At 42.4% G+C, this 22813-nt stretch overlaps 1 protein-coding gene across 1 annotated transcript in view; it reads right to left on the reverse strand.

Moving 5' to 3' along the window:
- Positions 1–16486, reverse strand: part of lars2 (leucyl-tRNA synthetase 2, mitochondrial) — a 31013-nt gene extending 14527 nt beyond the window's left edge. The window contains exons 1-10 of the mRNA XM_079164736.1: positions 16361–16486; positions 12841–13088; positions 11319–11450; positions 6297–6388; positions 6152–6212; positions 5920–6009; positions 5421–5564; positions 2716–2823; positions 741–900; positions 74–178 (exon numbers count right to left, since the gene is read on the reverse strand). Coding sequence (XP_079020862.1) covers positions 74–178; positions 741–900; positions 2716–2823; positions 5421–5564; positions 5920–6009; positions 6152–6212; positions 6297–6388; positions 11319–11450; positions 12841–13077 — 1129 coding nt within the window. The 5' untranslated portion in view covers positions 13078–13088; positions 16361–16486. The remainder of the gene's footprint in view (positions 1–73; positions 179–740; positions 901–2715; positions 2824–5420; positions 5565–5919; positions 6010–6151; positions 6213–6296; positions 6389–11318; positions 11451–12840; positions 13089–16360) is intronic.
- Between the last annotated feature and the right edge of the window lie 6327 nt (positions 16487–22813).

The following is a 22813-nucleotide window of genomic DNA, read 5'->3' on the forward strand; positions in this document are numbered from 1 at the left end:
TTTCTTACTCAACCGCTACAATTTCTAGGTGATTGTTCAACCCACCCACACGCATACACATCAATACACTCACCGATCACAGTGTCCAGATAGCCATCAAACGCCTCCCTGTGGGATATGACCAGGGGAACCTCGTGACCGGTGAACAGGTTTTGAGCAGTGACCTCAGTGAGGGAGTCTAAGGAGCAGAGAGCAGGAGGTGTGAGAGAGGCAGCGCTGCTTCCCCTGGTAGCTCATTACAATCATTCACCACTTAGACAGAGAGAACATCAAGGGAATCCCAATTATCATATACTCAGTCCACTGAGACTACTACATCCATACCGTGGCAGTGTATAGCTAAATAAAACAAATTTACATGAGCAAAGATCAAAACATGCATCCATACCGGTGATATGGAACAAATGTAGACAAATATGTACAAATTATTGATGAAATGTCCCCCAAAAAAAAATAGTAGTTCCGTCTTTATATGAGAATTCATTTTTCACTATTAGTGCAACTTTTGTTAGTCAGGCGCTGGTCAATAAAGAACGCACATAAGATGCAAAAGATCACAACCGTTTCAAGTTATGAGAGCATGCAGGTGTAGACGAGAAGCCACCTTACCCCTGAAAACATCAATGAATTATGTCGCTGATATAGGAAAAATCGGAATGTGTGTCTTTGCCCCTCCTACAAAGCAGGAAGTCATGAACGTTGACGGACCCAAAACACAGACGGGCATCAGAGACGCTCACCTTTGCCTGGCTGGAAGGCTTTCTCCAAAGCCGAGCGCACTGCGCTTCTACCGTGCAGCAGTCTGTGGGAGGGCAGGACGGCCAGGTATGCCGCTCCGAACACCGTCTCTGGGGAGGAGCTGTAGGCTGACAGGGTCTCCCCCGTCTCCTCCCCGTTCACCTAGGAGACAACAACAGAAGACGCATGTGGGAACCTCTCCGGTCCAGATGCACTGAAGACGATCTAATGAGGACGACCCGCTGGCTCCTCAGGCCGCCACACAAAGTGGTTTATTCTAAAATAAGATGGCTACCATAGTATATATATTAAACACATTACAGGGTAAGTTTCGGTCATTTCAGAAATATACTGCATTAGAATTTTAGGCACAAAAGCATTGTTGGTTTTGAAATACTGATTAGTACTGAAACAATCCGATCATCAATTAGCCAGTGGAGAAAAAGTAACATTTTAAATAATTTATTAATAGTTGTATTTATTTATCAAGAAAAAAAAATCAAATATTGAGTGGCTTTGTTTTTTCTAATGTATACTTCTGTTTTTAGCTGCTTCCAAATTACTTTTATCACACAAATAACGCTACATTTAATTATGACACCGCATCAAAATTTAAATCCCCAATGGATCCTTTATTCCCTCCATATAGGCAACATGCATAACAACTTATATAAAGCATTTTTCTGCCATAATCAAGACATTGTAATCCTATACGAGTACAATACAAGACGGCTGCCACCCGTATGTAAACATTCACATTTGAGTTTAAATATTTAACCCGGTCAAATTTCCACCAATCTTGTTCATCAGCAATACATTTCACAAGTTATGCGAAGACGACGAGTTCTAGCCAATCAGAGGCAGAAAGGGGCAGGGCTTCATGAAACGCGGAACAGCCGATGGCTCTGAAAGTGTTAACTTGACATGCGGATAAGAGGGCCCTTCAACATTTCCAAAAAACTGTCTTGCACACTTCTTGCTGCTATAGTTGTGTTATTGGTTAAGCTAACGTTGCTTAAATCAAATGAAGCACATACTTCTATGCGTGACGACACTTTTCATTCATTGCACTTTAACTCATTGTAATGCTTGCACTTTACCGTCTTTGTACTTAATTGAGACTAAGTATCGTCTATTGAGAGAAGGACAATAAATTCGACCTTGAACCATGAACCTACAGCCACACGGAGCTGCTAGCTTCACTGTAGTCTCGTTTCTTTGTTGATCAGACGAAGTAAAGCCGTTTCAAGGCATCAATAGTGGGATCCGTTACCTTGTGAGGAGTATTTGTCATAGAATTAATTATTATCAAATAAATTGTCAGTTGGAGCCTTAACATGCCACATGTGCTGTGCGTAGCTCTTTGATACATAATAAGGCTACAATGGCTTTAATCCTATAATTATTTATAGATGACACACTCATTCTGGGGGTTCTGGGGTAATGAGTGTATGTCATGTCGTAGAGGAGATACTCATACATATCTTCAGCCCCCTGGGGAGATAATTCAGTGCAGAGTTCCTGTGACAATGTATGATGATGTAATATGAGACAAGCAGCCATCCAATTAACTTACCGGCCCCTGGTTTTAACTTTAATTATGCATTCTGCCAGAGAAACACCCTCTCATATACGTAAAGAAACACAAAAGCACTCTCACATCTTCTAACTCTATAAATACGATTTTTTAAACTAAGGGACTGACTTGAATGCAGATGGATGCAACCTCTGAATGTGAACAACAAAAGTGAAACATTTGTATGTTTGGGTGCATGATTTCGAATAGAAATACATAAATAAACAGAGGAATCCAAAATAAAGCAAGCAATCACTGCTTGGGGACAAAGAGATGAGAAACCGAGGCCGGGAAGCGGCAGCAACAGGGAAACACTTGGAGGAAAAAGGTTGAGAGATTGAAAGGAAGTGAGAACGATGAATGAATAAAAAGTGTGACGGGGGAAGGGAGCCGAGCTTCACCTTGAGCTTGAAATCGAAGTAGCAGCCGGTGCACTCTCCAATCCAGTTTGCCTGCATGGCTTTGACACCATACCACTCCGGAAGGTCTGCCAGGGCGTCCAGGAGAGGCTGGAGGAGGGAGACGGGAATTAATTCACAACTTTTCTTCTTTGTACAAGTTTTAAAAAAGGGCTTATTTTCCCACTTCACTGTGGAAAAGAGATCATTTTTGAAGGAGGGCGAGGTTTTCGAGGATAATGCAATTGACTTCAACTCAGTGTGGCCTCTTTCAAAGCCTGGCCAATTTATTTTGACAAAGCAGCAGAGCTGACCAGGTCACATTATGCAGACAGAGGGATTTTCAAAAATCCTGACCTCCAATCGCCCTACTTTCTTTGATATCACAAGGCAATCGCCTTTAAAGTGCACTCTCTCTCCCGCTCCCTCTCTCTCTCACACACACACACATACACACACACACAACAACAGTTATTCTGCATGATTAAAGGAAGCTATGCATATCAACGAGGCTCAGGTCAAAAAGCCACAGCTGGGCTGAGGCCAGAGATGTTCAAACTCTCCATTTCCTTCTCTGTCTGTCGCAGTCGATTAACCCAAAACCCTCCTCACTTGTGCCGCTCAGCATGCAGCACCTCATCACGGCAATATCAATACAAACATAAGCGCTGGAGTGTGTCCGTTATGGGTTTGCTCCAGAGCGGTAGGAGACCGAGAATCTGTGTCAGCGCGAAGGAGACGTTCAGCAAAACAAAGACGTTAACAGGAACGCAATGACAGACAACCAACAACGGCCCTAAAGAGAGAGAGAGGCAGCAAATGTTTTCACTTTCCTGGATTAGAAAATATAGTTTGGCAGAGATGCAGGAGTAACTGAAATACGTACGGCAAGGACAGGAGTCTCCATGGCAACTAAGAAAAGCTTGAGAGAAGAAGGATGGTCGAGCAATAACCAAGGAGTGTGTGTGTGTGTGTGTGTGTGTGTGTGTGAGAGAGAGAGACATCTAGTACAATGACAACAATATTACACAATACTGCGATACAAATGGTTCAGGGACTTGAACCAGCAACCTCAGTCACAAGTCGTTTATGCTTAATGGCGCAAAACCCCTCAAGAAGCTACGCTCATATATGAGAAATAACAGAGCTGAACAACACAATGAGTTCTGAGCTTGTGAATCATTTAGACGTCAGTGCCGTGTGACGGCTGCATGTGTGCAACAAGTGTGATTATGTACGAAATTGAAAGCGGGATCGTTTTGCATCCACTTCCAAAAAAAAACAAACATCCATCTTTGTAATAATATGCAGTCATCTGTGTCCTGGAACAAACAATATGGTTGCGATTTATGATGAAACTCCGTCAGTATAACGTGGAACCACCTGACAGCTGAATAAATACGTCTGGAGGTTAATGTTGTCTAACGGACTTGAACACGTGTACGGGCAAGCAGAGAAACGCACGCGCGGGAAATCAGTCCAGTTACAACACGCCGCGGTTTCACGCGGCCCTCCTTTCTCTCCATCTGTCTTTCTCACTTCTTTTTCCCCGACACCTTCCTCTTCCTTCCTTCCCACTTCTCTATTCGTCAGAGAAAATTAGAAATGCAGGAACACATTGTCACAGTAGGCTGCTTCCACCTCCTCTCACACCTCTGACATGGACAAGCATGGTCGACTTCAGCGCTGCGGCTAAAACTGGAGTGACGCCGACTGTGGACAAATTGATGTTTTAATCAAAATGACAACATTGGGAAATAAATTAACAAACCCTTAAAAGGACAAACGAGTGTTTCTGCACGTTTTAACCAATTTAAAAGAAATCACATTAATTATTGCCGACCTTTTTCTCAAAGCACAGAGGAAGTTGTTGAGATTGATTTCACACCTACCAGGCTGGCTTTGGTCTCTATGTTATTGTTATGTATATTATGCTATTTCAGGACGATAAACACAAAAACTTGCTTATGCTACACTTTGCTCTGCCTCTCCTTCTCATGGCATCAGTTTGACTTGAAAACGAGTAGAGCCGAGACTACAGTCGATGATTTGATTCAACAAAGAATCTTTTTTAAGCGGAAATGTCAATCTTTCTCTGGTTTTAGCTTCTCAAATATGAGCATTTGCTGCTTTTCTCTGTTTTATATAATTGTAAACTGGATGTCTTTGGGTTTTGGACCGACAGTCAGACAAAACTAGACATTTGAAAATGTCCCCTTGGGCTTCAGGAAATTGTGTTGAGCATGTTCGCAGACCAAATCAATAATTATGATATTCTAATAAAAATTAAATAATCAGCCCTAAAAACAAGAAATATGCCAATCATACAATTCTACCAGAATGTTGCTCAACTCTTGCAGCAGGTCTGTGCTGTGCAGCAAAGGCGGAGCGTCTCATCAGCCGGGCTAGGCCGCCTGGTGACATTACTCCGACTCCGCTGGTCTCTCTCTACTTGGTTGGGAGGCGCTAAGAACGACGACGTCCGGGGGTCTGATTGCAGAACGAGAGAAGCAGGGCTGCAGCTGCTGCTACTGAAGCGTCAGCCATGATTGTTATCAGAGGGGTCCGCTGCTCGTTTTGGCCCACATGAAGCTGCTGGCCCCGCCATTCAGACCTGCCACTTGTCACGTACACATACACACACACACACACACACATATATATATACAGCACGCTCTCCGTCACTCACTCACAGACCAATGGCGTACCTTGGCATAGTTTGTAGTCTTGATGAACCATTGTGTGAGCAGCTTCTGCTCCACCAGGGCACCAGACCTCCAGGAGTGACCGTTTTCATCCACCTGCTCATCAGCCAGCACTGTCTGATCAACAGGGTCCCAGTTCACCACAGCCTGGATAACACAAACGCACAGATTTAGATGAACACACACACACACACACACACACACACACACACACACACACACATACATAGAGCGATAAATTGAAAATGCAGAGTTGAGGAAGTAGTTTGGATTTAATAGTCGGTCCAAAGGCTTACTTCGAGGTCGTCCCATTTGATTAAACACAATCAAAGGGCTTCTACCAAGCACTCCCTTTTTCAGTTCATTCATTTTCTTTCAGGAGTAACTGGTGAGCTGCTTCAATAATTTCTGTAACCATCAGCGACCTCAAACCTAAACCAATCATATTATTCCTTTCAAAAGAAAAACCAGGATAAGCACTTTAGTCAAAAGCCGTTCCCACCTCTTTCTGATAGGCCAGTCCTGCTTCAAAGAGCTTGATAAACAGATACTGAGTCCACCTGTAGTAGTCTGGAAGGCAAGTGGTCACTTCCTGTGAGAAAAAAAGCCAGACATGTGTCAGCCTTGTGTGGTGTGGTGTGACGTGCGCACACGCACACGCACACACACACACAGACACACACACACACTCACAAGAGAGTAAACCAGACATTTAAGCTTCAGCTCCAGCTCACCCGGTCCCAGTTGAAGCAAAGGCCGAGGCTGTCCAGCTGCTCCCGCATGGACTGGATATTACTGAGGAGGCGGCACACAAACAGCAACGTTACGGTTTGTATCAACGACGAACGCTCGGAACAACAGGTGTGATATTTCAGATACCTTTTAGTCCACTCCTCTGGGTCCAGTCCTCTCTCAATGGCTGCATTTTCAGCTGGAAGTCCAAAAGCATCCCAACCCATTGGATTCAACACCTGTGGATGTAGCTCTGTATTAGCGGTGAAATCTCTCGTGCAAACAATTTTGATAATGGATTAATTTAACATGCAACGAAAATCAAACATCCCCGTTTTCAGCTTCATTAAACGCAAAGATTTGCTGTTTTTCACCTTTTTTTTTCTCCATAGCAAATGAAATATGTTGACAAAAAAGCTATTTTGTGATGGTTATCCCCATTTTTTTACATTTTATACACTATAATGATCAAATGGACGACAGATTAACCCTTTATTAAGTCCATTTGAAGTTCACAACAATGTTGACTGGACATTCTACACAAGACATGAAAATACTGAAAAGTTCAACTAGCTGGTTAAAGCTTCTTAAAATTATAAATACTCCTTCTCCTTCAATGAAAAGTCCAGAATCAATGAATATGAAACTTGACTATGTAAATATAACATTATCGACACAAGAGGCCTCCTACTTCATTGAAAAGCCTCAGTGTGTATACACTTGGTGCTTCATGTTGACCATGACGTGCTGCTGAAGTAGTTATATTTATTCACACATATTAAAATGAGATTCAAAGTAAGAGGATACGTTAGCATGTGCCAGATTTACGGTCCCTCTCGCGCCCACTCCCTTTCTCTTCATACATTCAGGACTACCAACGCCCCTTGTTTGTCAATGGTCTGGAATAGCGTCGTCAGGTTCGGCCTGAGCCATTTTGTTTGTTTCCCTGTTTACAGAGCCTCGGCTGTGTATGAACACAGGACGGACAGCTAGCGCACTGCGAGGAGATATTCACTGAATTGACTGACTCCACCTTTAAAAAGGTGTCAAACGGCACAGCACATCATTCTGAACAGTGAAAGTCAAACATTAAAGTGAAGTAACAGTAAGCGAAATACATTTTCGAATGAAGGGGGACTTTAAAAAGATTGACCGCTACTTTATTAGATATGTGACGAAGGGATTTATGCAAAGAGTTAACAGTAAAATCTAAATGTTTCATTGCAGGAGGTAATTCAGTCTGCAAAATAGCACCGGATTCCACTAACTGCAGCACATGTTGACCCCTATATGATAATGTCTCTGCTGTGATCTCAACTCCATTACATACTGTAGCTAATGCATGCAGACCAACTGCAATTTCCATGTAATTGCAGCCGTTGCATGATGTAAGCTTAGAATGGAAGACCAGGATGTGAAAGCTTTAAGCCTGCAGTCACTTAGTAAGCTGTTTTACACACAGTGTCCTAAACAACATCCCAATCTACCGTCGCCTCCTCTCTTTGTTTGCTTTCCTGCTCTGCCCTTCACTTCGCCGTTTAGCATACAGCCTCCTTTAAATGAATCCTCGTCGTCGACGTCTCTCTCACTCATCTCGTTCTCCCTTCAGAGCGTCGGCTGTGAGAAAAAAAAAACCCGAGATGAAAGCCCAGGAGTGGAAGGCGTGAGTACAGTATGAGACGCAGAGTGACAAGAGAGTCGAGGACTGGAGAGGATCATCGCACGGACTCTAAACGGGGTCTGATGTTTCAGACGAATCGGTATCCTTGGTAACTGCCTCATTTGTAAAGCCGAGCAATGAATGGTATTGAGGCTGAGAGCGCTCAGCACAGCAGACCACTGTGGCTGCTCAGGGGGAATACAGGCACAATGAGAGCAAGGCACAGGCCAAAGATAGTCCACTGTGTGTTAATAAGGAAGCAGAAAAAAAAAAACGTCATTAGGATGGGTGCGCTGCTATGTTGTTTATTCAGTGTAAATACTCTTAAAGTGAGGCTGTATTCATGAGGGACCGGCTGTGATGGACAGGCTGCGTTAGCCGAGGCAAATTATCACTTCAACCGCTGATCGCTCCGGCTCCACTTATCCTTATGTCCACAGAAAAGAGAGAGAGCGCCCGTGCGTCTCTTCGCCAACCTGTCACGGCACATTTCAGAGCTTGAGTGACAAGAGGCAGTGGAAGATGGACGTGGGAGTCAGCGTGGGCACATTTATGACAATCTGTCCACTGTAATGTGGAGCGAGTCGGTGCCAAGCCGGGACGGATACGAGAATGCGCAGCTCCAAAATCACTGGCGCCGACGACGCCGGGGCCCCGGGGAGTGTTTGGTGACTGGTCCTGTGAATGTGAGGCCACTCTGCTACATGCAAGTGTCCACCCACGCAGCTCCAGCTAGAAGCTGCACTCCATCTGTAGCAGCGTCCAAAATGCAACTCCAGCATGTCTCTGTTTTCTCATCACACTGACGGGTTCCGACCAGACTCGGGTAATTGCATGAATATTCAACTCGGCACATTTCTGTACAGGAGCCCATGAGCACAAGAAGAAGAGACTTTTCACCCAATTACGGGAGCAGATTTGTATTTACTGTGGCTATAGTGGTATCGAGCCATGCAGATGGTTTTGCCTTTTAAAAAGGAGTAGTTTGACATTTTGGGAAACGCACTTATTCAATTTTTGAGCTTGATGAGAAGATTGGTACACTTGTGTCTGTATAGTGGAAATGTGTGGCTGTCGCCAGCAGTCGGTTACCTCACTATAAAGACTGTTTAATCGGTACAAAAAACAAAGGGTACTGTGCTCGGTCAACAAACAAACGAGTATTAAAGTGGATTTAGTGAGCTTTAGTGTTGGCATATATTTACTATTGGACAGAGCCAAGCAAGCTGTTTCAGTCTTTATGCTAAGCTAACCGTGTCTTGGCTCCAGCTTATTGTTTACCACACAGACACAGCAGGGGTAACAATCTCTTCTCTTTAACTCGCAGCAAGACAGCGAATACGCTCATTTTCAAACACAATGAATGTTTGCGGTTTCTGCCTGCAAAGTAGCCATTACTCTATACATCAGCACACCTTTGTGCCCTTCCAGCACCAGCAGAGCCTTTTTACCAGGTGAGCTGGGGACACTTTTAAGTCTTGTTCAGTAGAAAGTAGTCACTTTCTTATTTTACAGTGATCCAATATCTCTTTAAAGCCCAGAAAATAGCATTACGGTGTGACAATCGACAGAGTGTACCTTCCTTAATTAACTAGTGAATAGAGCAGACTGTGTGCATACAGCGGAACAAGGTTCGCTTTCTGACAGATGCTGTGAAAAAGTACACTCCTGGGCAGGAAGCAGTCGTCAGCCGTGTCAAACTAAATGTTTCTGTTTGGGGAGAGACCAGACAGAAGCAGAAGGAAGAAAATCCACCAGCAAAAGAAAAAAGGAGAGGTTCGTCATACAACCAGCAAGGCAAGGACCAGTGGAAGGACGGATCATAGGTTGTTGTGTCCGAAGGCGTGTGTGTGACTGCAGTGGGATGATCCATCTGACAGAAAACTGGTCACAGCTTCATCAACAGCAGGACTCAAACTGAGGGCTGAATATCGACTGCAACGGAATCGAGTGTGGATTCAAGCGTTATCGAAGCAGGTTGTCATTTTACAGGAACTCCTTGCCTTTAACCCTTTAATTTTCTTATTTATCTGATATTTATTTAGAAAAGGTATAATAGGTTCTATAGGTGGAATCATACAGTCTCAGTAAAAACCCAGAAAAGCTGTGGATTCAATGTTTACACCCCGCAACACACATCTAATAATTCAGTCATTTTAGCAGAAAACATGTCAGCTTTATAAACAAATAGCTGAAATTAAGTCAAATAAGCTACAAATTGCACAATTTATTTCTACTAAAACAAGTTTTTTTAATATATATTTAATTACCAGAAGACATGCTACATCGTGGCATGTTTCATTATCGAGATATGAAATGACCTTTATCAAGATGGATTGTAAATAGCAAGTAGAGTAAGAATTTTGAGGCAAACTGTATAATGTTCTGTATCATCTCTACATGAAACCCAATGTTCCCGTACAGAACAGTGGCTCATCTGTAATATCATGCGAACAGCCAACATCTAATCATTCTCAAACCATTTGACCCAGACAGGAAAGCAGATGTCTCACAGTTTGCTACAATAAAATATGCTCCCCTCCCTCTAAGGATTACACATCCATTGTGATTTTGGGGAAAAAAACTCAGCATGTTATACTGTATGTCTAAACAAACACAGAGACAGTGAAGCCACAGAAAAGGACTCTGGGTGAGGGGAAGATAACGAACAATAAAGCCAAACCTGTGCTTCACTGAGAAGTTAAAAGCTTTGAGTCCTACTTGGATTATTCGTAAAGGGTAGCCGCCTATTGTGAGAGGGTTTACATGACTATGCACAACTCTTTGCTTAATTTAGAGACTGGAAACAACTTAAATTCGTGATATTAAATCAAAAACTCCATAGACAACGAATGGGATACTGAATCTGTTGACCTATGATATATCTGTGAGTTCTTACACGAAAATAAGATGCAAGAGCTCCACTGCAGAGCATCTGATTTCTCTCATAGCCCTGGATTTTTCATGTTACATTATAGTATTATCATACAGTCAACATTTTTATTTTAATTCTAGTTTTAGGAAAGAACTAGAATATGTTTGTTCACGAATCAGTCAGCATCTGCCTTTTATGCAAAGACTCGAGCATTATGTGTTCAACAGTGCAGCCTTTGAATCTTGTGTCCATTATGGCATCACTACATGGTTTGGTAACCTGTCCGTTAAACTCAAATCACAAGTCCAAAACCTGATCCTGCCTCCAAGAGACAGTAGAGGAAGCACGGCCTTAAACTCACCTGTGACCCAATCCGCAATTTTCTCAGTTTGACAGTGATGCACAATACCAGGACCCTGAAACTGAAGCAGCTAAATGGAATCCAGCCATCATTCATTTTATAACTTGCACCTGTGCTTTTCCTACTGTGAAAAGTCAAAACGGCCTCTAACTCATGTACTTTCATTTCTAAACACACAAAAACACTTTAGTACTTTATGTGTAATGCCAGTGCTTGTTTCAAGGAGGACGGTATAGGAAATGATAAAAGCACATTTCCTGGGAGCAGACGTACCTGGTGGCCTCTCATTCGCTGGAAGTGGCCGATCGTGTCACTAATGGTGTACACTCGTACGTGTCCCATGTGCAGGCGGCCTGATGGGTACGGAAACATGGAGAGGACATAAAACTTCTTCCTGTTGGAACTCTGGGAAAACAAAATGATGTACAGAGCTGTAAGAAAACCTCACGAGATGTGGAAAAGACCTCGATTTCAATCCTGAGAAACGTCAATAACAGCGCAGGGGGTTCGTTTCCCATTATCAGTCTCGTATAAAAGACGCTTCATTAACCTGACGAGGACAGGAATAACAGCTCATCACATACAGAGCGAGAGCGCTGACTGACTTCTGGTGTGTTACTGTACAGTATGCTCTGGTTTACAGTCACAACACTTTCACCAAGGCAACACAGCGAGTGCTGGTTACACTCAGCGATACACGATTACAGGAAACCCGAGTCATGAATTCTCCAATAAATCAATTAGGGACCAGGGCTGTCATGAACGCACTTAATCAATGTCGGTCTGTGCCAGACAGCCGCGCGGTCGGACCATTAGGATATATAATCAGCCAGAGCTCCGGGACTGAGGCGAGCTACGAGGGCCAGCGCCAGTAATAGCTGGGAACGCCTAATGACCCATTAATCAATTCATCCTAAAGAAAAGGCTGGAGGTGTTTCCAATGTATACAGATAATCCAGAATATATTTATTTCACTCAGTCATCAGTGTTGACAGCTGCTTATACAGAGCGAGTCTTGGTTTTAATAGGATGTTGACATTGAACACGAGAAATATTCGTATCCCTGCTCTATACACGATCATAAGACTTTTTGTTCCCGGCTGCATGTAGATTGACAGAAAATGAATCCGTCATTATTTTTAATCATCTCGTAATCGTTCAAGTCATTCTTTTGGCAGAAATGTAAAATATTTGGTGGTTCCTGTCAAATTTGCTGCTTTTCTGTTTCGTATTGAAAACTGAAGAACGTTTTGTTCATTTAATAGACCGTACAATGATTTCCATAGAACGATATGAACCTGGATGAGGTGTTTACATGTTGGGTCACTCCATACAGTTCATCAAAGCCTCCCAGTTTATTTCATGGATTCTCTTCTATTCTTCCAACGTCTGTTCAATTAAAACCTTGCAAAATGTTTTTTTGTAGTTTTGGACGTTAGTGTATTCTAAGATTCCCCAATCACCCAGTTTTCACTAGATTGGGTTGAAACATCAAAGAAAGTCAAAGGATGATTTGCAACATTCATGAATGTTTTACAGTAAGAATCTTTAACTTTCAAAATGAATATCTTCACTAATTTTCACTTTCTTGCAACTAAATGTTTCCAGATGTTTTGGTGTAGTGTAGTGTTAATACAGTTCGGTCTGTATATGTATATAATACAGTATATTATGTTTATACACACACACACACACAACCAGGAAACCAGACCATGACTGAGATGTATTTGGCTTGTCGTGACGTCACCGGGCTAAAGACTTTAGGAAACTGCGTGAAAAGTAACGGCCTCCTCACCTCCTCCAGCGCATCGTTCTGCCACTGTGCCATAATTCGTGGGTGCCACCATTCTTCCACTCTGCGTCGGGTCTCTGTTTTATAGTCCTTGTCCCAAACTCCCGTCTCACTGAACAGGGTGCGGGTTCTGGTGGACAGCAGGCCGGCTACTGGGCTCAGGAGAGCGCCGCTGATTTGGCCGGAAAACCGGGAAACACCCAGTGGACACAGAGCCAGCCTTCTCACGGACCCCTGCATGGCTTTGACACCTATAACACGGACAGATACAGTAAAAAAAAAACAATTCAGGTAAGATCACATAATAAAAGATCTAACAGATGTGCTGCTAAAACAATTAGTCTATTAATCGACCATCAGAAAAGTCTTTAAAATGTCACAGAATGGTGAAGAATGTGTTTCAGTGTTTCCCAAAGCCCAAGATGACGTGCTCAAATGTGTCGTTTCATCAACAACGCAGAGATATTCAGTTTATTGTCATAAGGGAGAAAAGAAACCTGAAGATATTCACATTTAAGATAAACAGTGTGTCGCAATTTAAGGGGATTTATTAGCAGAAATGGAATATGAGTCCGCCATGTTTCTACAGAAGCCCGGAATGGACAAACCAAACACTGGCACTAGCGAGAGCCTTTTGCATTTTCACGTTACCTGAAGGCCACCGTAGTTCTCCGACACGCTTGGAAAGGGAGGAGTGTTAAGATGGATACAACCTACAACCTGCAACCTCACCACTAGATACGAGTAAAGCCCACACACGGCTGCTTCCGAGAAGCTGGAATCAGAGAATTATGACTTTTCTTAAACAATGACTCAACACGATTAATCGATCATTAAATTAGCTGGCGATGGATTAAATCGGTGTTAACCTCTTTTTACATTTGTTACACAGAAACTTGAACAACTCTTGTTAGTATTTGATTTTGGGAAACATTCATTGAAACAACACATTGATACAAATCTGACACTTATCACAACGATCCACTTGTTGACAGCAGAGTGACTGAAAGCTCTGCACGTGATTTTCTCTCACAGTCGGTGTTCTTCGCACCAAGTCGCTCACACAACAGCATGACGTTGAGGAATAAGCGGTTGTTGCTTTTTCAGCATTGATGCGATTATGCTCGGCTCTGGACAGGTTGTTCCTATTAAAACTGCCCGCCGTTGATCAGATGTGAGGATGACATTTTCAAATCATCTTATTATTCACTGACTTCAGATCTGCCCTTATCTTTGCACTACAGGATATGAACTGCTCTGACCGCCTCAGGACATCACCTGTTTGTGTTTACGTGTATAGGGAGGATGAAATGCTTCAACAGGGATGTCAAAGATGTAACCACCTCTTCTGCATGAGCCCAGCTGTGAGGCTAGACGTCGCTTTGGCTTTATGTAGGTCAGACAGTCAACTGCATGTAAGAATAAATCAATTTGACCTAAATTTGTCTCCTATGCAACACACACACACACACACACACACACACACACACACACAGAAACACACACAGACAGTTTCCAAGGTAACATGAGATATCCGCACAGTCAACTGCTGCTAACCTGACCCGACGAGAGAATATGTTCACAGCAGTGACGCATCTGGATGTCAGACAGCGAGGCCTTTATAGCTGCTGTGAAGAACGCCCCGATACCAGAGAAGAAGATGGAAATGAGGTAAAAACAAATGAGGATTGTTGTTTATCCAAAGCTGTGGGAGAACTCTTTTTAATTGACTCGGCTCGGATGAAAAGAGTGTCAAGAAACTGCAAGTCTCCACATCATTTAGTAGGAGTCTGACAAGGATTTAGTGACCACGACGGACAGATCTTTAGGGGGATAACTCTAGGAGTGTAAAACCAGTTGCTCGCTCCTCTCCACCACCCACCTGCTTGTGGGAATGTGTTTTTCACTCAATTCTCTGGAGTACAACCAGCAGCCGACGCTCCTCCCTCAGGCTGAGGCTGGGAGAGCCGAGCACTCAAGGTTGCGTGCTCCTCTGAAGGTACAAGTGAGTGGGCCGAGGCGAGAGACGGAGAAAATGTTTCTATGGTGACTCGGCGGCTCATCCGCTCGGGTGTCTCCTGTGAAGAGTGACTGCACACTGCCAACAACAAGCTGCTTCACTACAACAGAAGAAGTCTTTCTCTGAACATCTGTACTGTCTTATTCAGATTCTGGTACTTCAGTACTTTTTGGGTACCGGCTGCAGTGTGTCATGTGGTGACAGCTGGAATCGATACTCGGTCAAACTCTTTGTGTCGCTGAACTAACTATTCAGATTTAAATCATAATGTTGCTCATTTTAGACTTTATTATATTCAAGCAAAAACTAGTGTATGATTGCTTTGTGTTCGGACTTTTAATTTAATTGAAACACTGACGCATTTAAAGAGTTTGGCTTTGAGAACAAGTAGTTTCAAACGCTACCCAGTCGTGATATTACAGCGATGTCTTGTAGTGTCAACATCTTGATATGTGATTAGATATTATCTGGGATTTTTGGTTATTATACTGTCATGAAAGATCTTAAATGTTGCACTTATTGGTCTTCAGGCTAAATTAGTTATGTTTTTACGTCGTTGTAGTTAATTAAGTGGCAGAGAAACCTTGAAGTCATGAACGCCTGCTGGTCACGATATACTGCAAATAATAAGAATAAGGAGAACCGACAAGTCCTAACAGATTGACAGTAACATTAATCAGCAAGAATTTTGAAAACACCAAATATCACCTAGTTCTTCAAACTTCTCAAATAACAAAGACTTGCTGCTTTAGTCTGTTTCATAAATTCACATTTATATTTTATAGACACTTTCTACTATTTTCTGACATCTTAAAGACCAAATGAGAATCAGAAAGTAATCGACAGATTAACAGATGGTTTAAATAATGAATAGTTGCAGTCCTATAATAAATAACACCTGAAAGAACCAATGGTCATCACTTGATATTAATGGTTTTCACTAAATAGCCTGGCTCCTCTGCCACAGCCTACAATTATGAATGTTTAATAAGTTACAATCAAGTGTTGAATGTAAATCAGTTTACCTCTGAATACTGAAATGTTGTTTGCATAACTCGACAGACTGCTGACAGGTCAGTTATAAATAAAATGAGCTGTCAAGTATTTTAGTGCTTTTTCACATCTTATCGGGCAAACATTGGAAAACACACGCGATTACCGTTAAATCGTGCAACGCACGTGTCACTTGTCAACACTGGACTGCGTAACGCTGGCTCGGGTCCTCAACACGCTCTTCTGACACACAGAGGAACCATATTGAGGCTACAGTGACAGGCTACATATCGGTACGTTAGCAAGACATTATGTTGCATTATAACGGTTTATCCTCGCAGCCTCTCCACACAGCAGAGCAGCGCTACTCTGCTAGCTACAGATACGACGTATAGCAGCTGGTTCGAGTGTTGTGATGGTGTTTAATGTCTTGTTTGTCTACTGGTCGAGTCACAGTGGGAGTTAAAACAACGTTACATTTGAAATAAACACCACTTTGAAGGTGCTTACCGTTTTATTTCCTGGTCCTTTATTTCAGTGTTATGGTCGTAGTGACATAAATCCAATAGTTGGTGATATGAATGGCATACTCCGCTTTTAAATACGTTGTAAATGACCTGCTTCCTTGGATCACGACTTCACCATAGGCGTCGCCATCTTGGATTTAAATCAACTTTATTAACACAGCGTACGTGGACAAGGACAACCCATGTTCTTTTACACGATACATATATATTTTATGAGAGACTTTTCATGCAAACCAATAACACTTTTATATCTACTTCACCTCTACACGTTCACATTTTCAACTTCTTGATCTTGCATATGTAAACAGTGTGTGTGTGTGTGTGTGTGTGTGTGTGTGTGTGTGTGTGTGTTCGTGTGCGCGCGTACGTGCATGCGTGCATAAATGTCTGATTGCCAGAGCTTCATTGTTGCTTTCAGTTATTTTAGTGAGTGACGGCTCTGTTTGTTACCTTATCACCCTTTATTTTCCTCAACCTACCATTATTTTTTTACATTTTTCATTAAAACCTCCAAGCTATATTTTATTCCAGTAAAATCACTGCCCCCAGCTGAATTAACCAAAATATGCAAATTAGACAAAACAAATAACAATCATTGTTAATAGTCTCATTTTCATTTGTTATTCCGTTTAATACCACTTCAAAGAAAAAATGCTTTATTGCCTTTATTCAAAATAAATGAATTATTCACTGATGATGTATATATCTTTATTTATTAATAAGAACAACATCTGGGTTATCAGGTTGTGAAGAATCTCTATTGGCCGTATCTTTCCTAAACAATGCAGTTATACATGTTTGCAATGCATTTATAGATATTTGTGGGTCATTAACTCACCAATATGCCGTCAACACTGCAATTATCAATGTAAAAGTTGTAAATAAATGTATTTTTATCCAGATGCTGGGCAGCTCTTTTGCACATCAAACAGTATTTGAAGGGTTTTCCTGATGAATTATACGGACCTGTAGCTAAAAGTGGAGGAGAGATTTTCGTCAAAGTATCGCAGTGAAAATAGATTCAAAACTATATTCAAGCAAAACTTTATTGTATAAACCGCTGGTTTGTTGTTTTAAATTCTCTTCTATCCTCTGGGGTCAAATGTGCATCATTTATTTTTGCATCTACCAAAGTAAATCCACTCAAATCATAGTCCCACATAGGGAGAATTACCATAACATATAACTGAAATCCTTCACAAATTGACTGCCAGCAGCACAACAAGGGCTGCCATTATACTTGATTTCTGAGAGGAGAACTATTTCTTTGATCAACTTCCAGCGTAAAGTGATTACTGACTGAGAGAACACCTTCCTCACTCTCACTCTCATCTTCATCACATTGCAGAGGAGCTCCGAGGAGGAAGATAAGGAGGCAGCGTCTCATCAGAGCTCTCCCTGTGGCTCTCACCTTTGATCTGACGTGCATTCAGAAGCGGTGAAGGAGGGAAGAAGTCAGAGCCGGTGTGGGGAGAGAAAAGGGAGGGTGGGGGGGTAATTAGCATGGAGATAGAGTTCCTCAGTTTTCTGACGTCAGAGAGATAAACCCGGGGCTCTGCTCCGGCCTGCCGTCGTATATCAGAGTTAAGTGGGCGCCTCTGCTCAGGGCACAACAGGATGTGGCTGAAGAGGAGGAATGAGAGAGGGAAATTAGTTTTTGACACAGTTGAGACACTAACTCTTTACATACAGCCAAAGATCTGTCTGCAGATACAGAGGGAGGCTTCCTGATGAATGAGTCTGGTGCGCACTTCCTCGTCGTTACAGCATTTCACAGACGACTGCAGGTGTTGGAGAATGATCTTTTATCATTTGTTTAAACTTGAAATTCCTGCTGAAATCCTGCACACATTTGGAAAATATGCTCCTCCAGATCTGTTTTGTTGTGTGCCCACATGAAGGGTGCAGTAGGTCTACTGAGGGCAATAGAAGGTTAGCTTGGAAGTCACTTTTTCTAGTCAGCCGGCAGCGAAGCGCTTTCATGTGTAGAATCAATATGACTGTTTGAACCAGATCTAAAGCAGTGGAGGACACAATATGACAGACATTAAACCTTTAATCGGACACAATACAAGACCAAGTACAAAATACATCCAATGTCTTTGTGAATGAGGACTTAATGTGTCATTTCATGGACAAAGGGCTACATGAAAAACACAAAGAAGAGTTAACTGGGTAAAGATTAAAAAAAAAGGAAAACCCCACAACTGTCCTCAGATTTGATTGTTGCCGAATCCTGATTGGATGGATGATCAATAGCCGAGTAAATAAGACGCACAACCATATATCTCTCTCTCTCGCTGCACATTCCTGTGTGTCTTTTACTGACACTTTCACATTTATTCATTTGATAGTGAAAATGACACATGCAAAAAAAATACATATATATTTTAGTTTCACAGAAGTATGCCATATCACCGGTTTCCAAAAACAGTCAGAAGAGCTAAAAAAAACAACATTATCAATAATAAAATGATTTAGTGTTCACATTGAGAACATCACTCTTACTGATTGACAGATGGTAATCAGGGTAATCACCATAGACATAAACTAACACAAAGTAATCTCCTTATCCGATGCTGTGAGGTCTGCACTCAAGGACATTTGTCTCCTCCAGGTCAATATTGTTTTCAAAATAATGGTCCTCTTTAACTTGACGTATAAGGAAGAATGATATAACTGCAGCAGATGGAGGCACGATGTCCTCGGGGAGCGTCTGAGTGAGCAAAGCCAATTTATTGCCGGAAATTTGTTGAGAAAAAGAACACACTGAAATAAAACGTGGAATCAGTTCTGTGAAAGTCTCATCCTCTTTGTATTTGCCAGCTTTGTCTCAGTGTTCCACTTCTTTTTATTTGATAATAATTAACAGTAAAAAAAAAAAACCTGCATGGCATCATTCCTCAGTGTAATGGCAAAGTCTTTTAATCAGTTATGTTTGGTTGCCTTAAAGTTGTGCATTTTTGGACTGCTTATTGCATCTCAGGTACAAGCAGCCTCTGTTGTTTTTCAAACAAATCACTTTTGAAAGCAACCAATCATCCTCCTTCTCCAGCCACATCCGCCTCCCCGTTCCCACCACCAGAAACAGCCCATGGTAATCACCCCTTCGCTCCCTGCTTTGAAGGAAGATTGCATTTCACCAGCAGAGAACCGGATGACAAACGACCACGGAGAGCGGCCGGAGCAGCAATGGGTTAGGTTGAAAGCAGATGAAGGTAGAGGAGGGGGGGGGGGGGCTAACTTGTCTTCACCTGTCCACGATGACCTTTCATGAACGGGTGTGTGATTCACAATCCGCACCCGCTTCAATGAGAAGTAGGCCGTCGGTGCCACGGAGAAGTAATCTCACACCATCCCAGAGATTGGCGAGCAGCAGGCCGATGGCGGTTCTGACCGTCGTTCAGGGAGCCTGATAAGTGTGATGTTATTTCCAGGACCGGTTACACACTGACGGTCCTTCACTTCTCTGTTCTCACGGAGGACAAAGGCCCGAGAGAGAAACATGGAAGTACAGAGGAGGAGATGAGGAGGTTTGGATCTGGAACAAGATCTTAAACAATCCGTTCAGAAGTGTCTGGCAGGCAGCATCACGCTCTGCGCTGATCTTTCTTGCTCTAATTCTCTCGCACTGCTGCAAAGCTTTCACTCCCTGAAGATGAAAAATGCAGATTCTGCAACAGACGAGCTGAAAAACATTTGCTACGTCTTCCCCTCTGACTTCCCATCCACTCTGCCTGATTTCAGAGCAGCTCCTTGGCAATTAATGTAGCTAATTAGTGTACAACTCCTCAGATCCCTCTCCGCTCTCCTAGATGCACTCAAACCGGCTGTAATTGAGGCTCGGGTGACAATCTTATTAACGTACGAATACTCTGTTTTCTAAATTAATTTCCACACGCAGTCTTGAGCATTCGAATCGCTCTCGCCTAAAGGTTGACAGTGAGAGGCTATAACTTTATAGTAGAGCAGTAATTGGGATATGTTTAATCATATGAAGACAAAACAATATGCAATTAAATTATAAGCAGTGGTTGAAAGTGACCATTTGGATTCTACTCCACTACATTTAAGACAGTCAACACTGTGCTTTTTAATCCATAACATTTATTTTGGTTATTTTACTTAAAAGGGTACAACAACAATTTAGCATTGCACTTTCATAAAGCTGGGACTCAGAAGAGACCGATTCAAAAAAGAAAAAGACATCAACATCGGAGCAGCTGAGGCCAATCATGACTTTTTCTCTCCAGTATGAGCTCCTAAAACTGGTCGATGCTACAATTCTCATAATGCAACTCAGTGGCCCCTTTGTTAGACCCTCCATGCCTGATACATGCCCACATATTTCAAACTCCATGTGCCAACTCCACAACACCGGCTTTCTCTTAAAAATGAAAATCAGAAACGTCCTTTCGGTGGAGTAGTTCTCCTCCTGATGAGTAAACTGAACTTCACATGTAACATATAGGTCAAATAAAGGATCAATACTTTACATCCACTACAGTATGCAAGTAATGTGATTTGCATCAAGGCCTGAATTTAATATCATCTTATGAACGCTCTGTGCTGCTGTCCACACTTGTTTCTTCAGAGGAGGAATGAGAGCAAGGAACTCTCCGCTGCAGCTGTGTGATAGATACACTCTGGCGGATATTAACACAACATCATGAATGTTTGTGCGCTGCAGTATCATCCACACTGACACCGAACATGACAATAACAGTTTTATGATCGTTATCAACTCAACAGAATATGTCCTCGAAACACCACGCCACACTGTTGCCGTGGTGATGAGTCCTGGCAGGGATTGGTGGTGTGGCGGGATTACTGGAGACTTGGGGGACTCACGTGGGCTCAGACGGGAAAAAGGGGAGCTTGAACATTGTGTCTGTGAGGACGCATGTTCTCCAATCCTCAACTTCTAATGAAGTCCGTCGTCCGCGTGAGTCGGACTAATGGCGTCTGATCCAGCTCAGAGTCAGCCAGGAGCCACTGACAGGTCCTCCTTTTGGTTTCCTGCATAAAGAGCCACGTTTTAAGAAAATGAATCTTTCATAACTTCTCCTTCGGCACAAGAGACTTTCATCTTAGTCCCATTTGCATTTTTGTCACCAAAGCAATTTACATTTTTATAGCATAAGTAATGAACACGAAAGTCATTTACATTTTCTTGCTCTGTTCACCAGTACGTTGTCTAGACTAGAGCATATCTGATGAGGAGGGACCAGCGTTTTGAAGTGTGTGGGAGTGTTTTGCGAGCAGCAGAGAGATGTCTGAATGTGCAGAAAGAGAAACAAGCAATTATACTTGATTGTTTTAAAGCAAAAACGTTAATTCCCTGTCATAATCAAACAGAGACAAGGGGACTAACACTTTCAGGTGCAAATTGACACCAAAGCGTCTTTCACTTCTGATGGTCCTCACATCAAATACACGGAGGCAGGCCTCTGGAGCAAATTACACCATTTAGAGATCACAGAAGAAAACAATTCATACAAGTGACATTCATATTTGCCAGCCTGCAAAGATGAAAGAGAATAATTCATCACGATTTTGCCTCCGGTCAGTGACCTAATTCTGTTAATAGCTTATTATATTTCCTGATGCATTATATATACATTGTTAGGACGAGTATTCTGGTAAAAGACATGGCTGTTTCCTCTTTAAAAGCCATACCAACCGATTGGAAGTGGTTAGGAGGAAGGAAGACTGTCTTCAGGAGGGTGGACACAATGAGAGCAACACCTATAAAATGTAAAAAGAATAATACATTTCCAATAATGATATATCATTTTTTTAGCAACAAAACTGTTGATTTTAATTGTAATTGTCTGGTTTGAGCTGTTGTATTGAATTGTACAATCTTACAAGGCATACACATATGATCACTGTAGATCAAACAACCACACACTCCGGGACGTTGTGCAGTCCTGTCAGGCTGACGAGGGACAGTCCTGGTCATGTTTCTATCATCAGTCCACTTCAACTCTGAGTTGCATAAACCTTGTTTTTTAACGGCTGGGGTTGAGTTCAGGCCAACGCTGGCTCAGATTGAAACCCTCTTAGCCAAAATGGACCAGGTGTTCAACCACTACTCCTGATATTTAAACTGTTATTACAACCCCACAAAACTGAGATTAACTGCAGCTGTGTCCCCAGCTGTTAATGTAATCAGACTTGCTGTTTGTGATAAAGTGTTGGATCCAAAACACAAAGAGGGTATAAGGGCCGGGGAGGGGGGGGGGGGGGTGTCCTCTTCAGCATCAGATACAGCAGCCAGGTGATACACACTGTGTACAAAACCCCTGTTGCTGCAGCACAGTGGAGGCACATGTTTATTGATGAATCTGGCTGCCCGAGTACATAATATGGCTGAGAGAAACAAACACCAACGTACAGAAAGCTCTCAGAGCAGAGAACAGATGAACAAACA

The sequence above is a fragment of the Pholis gunnellus genome (assembly GCF_910591455.1).
Source record: "Pholis gunnellus genome assembly, chromosome: 8".
Lineage (NCBI taxonomy): Eukaryota > Metazoa > Chordata > Actinopteri > Perciformes > Pholidae > Pholis > Pholis gunnellus.